This window comes from Penaeus chinensis, chromosome 24, assembly GCF_019202785.1.
Source record: "Penaeus chinensis breed Huanghai No. 1 chromosome 24, ASM1920278v2, whole genome shotgun sequence".
NCBI classification, from domain to species: Eukaryota; Metazoa; Arthropoda; class Malacostraca; order Decapoda; family Penaeidae; genus Penaeus; species Penaeus chinensis.
Window position 1 is genome coordinate 11,329,418 of NC_061842.1, and position 2,500 is coordinate 11,331,917.

The following is a 2,500-nucleotide window of genomic DNA, read 5'->3' on the forward strand; positions in this document are numbered from 1 at the left end:
TTCCAGTTTGTTTTCAAATGCCTATTTTTAAAAACAGGCCTTTTCGTTTTCGTTTAAATTTCAAAAGTGCAAAACTGGGATGACCTGACGAGCGGTTTCCTCCCTTTTATATATTCTAGCAATATTTATATATTGCTGAAAGTGATATATTTGTCATATTTGTGTGAGTCACATTTTAAAAGTGACATTCAGTCTTAGATATACATGGAATTCTTAAGTACAATAAACATGTACCTACTTTTGTATATTTATATGATATTTATATATGATTGAATAATTCATAATGTTTTATTTACCCTGTCTAATACTTTTTTTTTATCTTAATATGCTCTTCTACTCACATAAAAGAAATACACATCAACTTTAATATCACAGGAAATTTGCAAAAATGTGCAACAGCAAAGTGGGACGAACATAGTTTAAATGTCAAATCATATTACCTCTTAAAAGTCAACTGTTGCAATGGGCGCTGAGATGCTCAGTTCATCTCGCGTTAATTAATTACTTTGCATAATCATATTGGAAAGTGTGTCAACTATGAGGTGGCTGAACGATTTGTTTTTGTATTCATCATGTCAATCATTAGGGGTGATAAATGATTGGGAATTCTGATAATCATATTGTATAATGAACTGGTTATTATGACAAACGTGATTTATGATTGCGTAATATATTTATTTATGCATAACTACACGCCCGCACGCACGCACACACACACACACACACACACGCACATACACACACACACACATACACACACACACACAGTGTATCTAATGTATAGAGTTTTTTCCTGGTTGATTGACAGCGAACAAAAGGAATAAAAGATACAAGAAAAAGAGACTATAATTTTTTTTTGTCTCTACAACTTATCTTCTCAAAATACAACATACAAAAAGATGAAAAGATCGCTGAAACATTTGACAATGTACTTTCCTGATTAATGAAAAAAAAAAAGATTTCTCAGTATGATGGCAGATGAGATGAATAGGATGATAACAGTTGTTCATGCAATGCTTGCAATTTCGGTCTTGTATTTGTTGATAAGTATGATATGTGATGTGAGCAAAGATGATAAAAGAGATGATAAAAATGAGAATCAGGCTAGGATACCTTAAAAATATCTTACGCTATTCTAATGCCAACATGAGTCTTTTTTAAATCCCCGTTTTGATTTTAGCGTTGCACATGATCGAGGTCTAAACAACCACTTATTGAGACCTTGTGCATGCTCATCCACTCACTAAAAGATATATGTCAAAACTGATGTCTTTGATTTAATGCCACTGTAATAATCTAGGCTACATGTTACTAGGAGTTTAATCTATCTCTCTGATGACTTAAACTAACTGTCATTGCGATATAAAACAGTGACCTAGGTTTAAATGTCATCATGATTTGAATCAAGGCTTATTAAGCTGACCTGAATTAAGACTAAGGCTAAGGTCAACTCTAAGCTTAAAGTTACCGCCATCACGGCAAAGGATGTGGATGCGATGATCAAGTCCAGACTTCGGTTTAAAATGTGTGTGATTTCTTTAATAACCATAACAATATTTGCAACTTAGTTAAATTTGGCAAAACTATGACTTCCATTGCACATCTATGTATATTTTCTTTATCGCATGATTTAAAAGTAAATATTGATCACTTTAATCGACGCTGAAGTCTGAGTTCAAGCGTCGCCTTCGCATCATTTCCCGTAATGGAAACTGAGCCACACCGTATATATGGTCTGTCCCTTGAGCCATTATGCCTAGATTTAATATGCCTATGATTCGACCTTTGACCTGGATTTCCTTTGATATGGTTTTACAGGTAGAGTGACCCTGAGCCAATGCCCTGATTTAGTAACCGCTGTCGCCGCAATCTTTGACTAGCTATTGTCTATACTATATCTTCACCTAATGTCAACGTTATATTATTGTCAGCCAATACCCAGGCTCTTTGGAGATGATTCCTTACACCCGCTTTAAAAAATCTGCTAGTTAGAAAGAAGGGTTAAAGTCTTCATTAATACTCTTCATACTATTTGGCACTCTTGTGACAGCGGCACTTTGACTGTGCCTCCGTTGGGCAATGTAGTGGCGGTGTCGGCTGGCCGCTGACAACCCTCTTGTGCAGATCGCCCAAGCTGTCTCCTGTTGGCAGAAAGTTAACACCGTTTTCAGATTTATCCGTGACTTTACCGACGTTATGATAAAAACTATCAGCGTAGCTTTGACGAAACTACACAAATATTACAAGGAGAAATTTACACGGAACTTACCCCCTGAAGTATACTCATTTCAAGGAAATATTTAATAAGAAACTTCAATGCCCCTTTTATCTCCTTCAAACTCTCCCGAACTTACCGCTGACCACTCTTCTCTACGTTCTGCACAGTGACCTTTGTTATCGTAACGCTATCTTCACAGGCGCGTCCACACCAGCCAGCGTTCCAGGTCACTAAGGCCTCCTTGGCCGCGCTCAGATCCTGGTGATCTTCCAGCATGAAGGT

The 2,500-nt window shown here is 36.7% G+C and overlaps 2 protein-coding genes across 7 annotated transcripts in view; one reads left to right on the forward strand and one right to left on the reverse strand.

Annotated features, from left to right (window-relative positions):
• Positions 1-279, forward strand: part of LOC125037856 (pancreatic triacylglycerol lipase-like) — an 8,764-nt gene extending 8,485 nt beyond the window's left edge. Inside the window, exon 6 of the mRNA XM_047631098.1 lies at positions 1-279. This exon is cut by the window's left edge and continues 669 nt beyond it. The gene's annotated coding sequence lies outside the window, so the exon portion shown is untranslated.
• A 558-nt stretch (positions 280-837) lies between these two features.
• The window catches only part of LOC125038355 (inactive pancreatic lipase-related protein 1-like), a 22,447-nt gene continuing 20,784 nt past the window's right edge, over positions 838-2,500 (reverse strand). For all 6 annotated transcript variants that reach the window (XM_047631843.1, XM_047631838.1, XM_047631840.1 and 3 more), the window contains 2 exons: positions 2,355-2,500; positions 838-2,141 (listed from right to left, as the gene is read on the reverse strand). The exon at positions 2,355-2,500 is cut by the window's right edge and continues 34 nt beyond it. In XM_047631843.1, coding sequence (XP_047487799.1) covers positions 2,024-2,141; positions 2,355-2,500 — 264 coding nt within the window. In that variant the 3' untranslated portion in view covers positions 838-2,023. The remainder of the gene's footprint in view (positions 2,142-2,354) is intronic.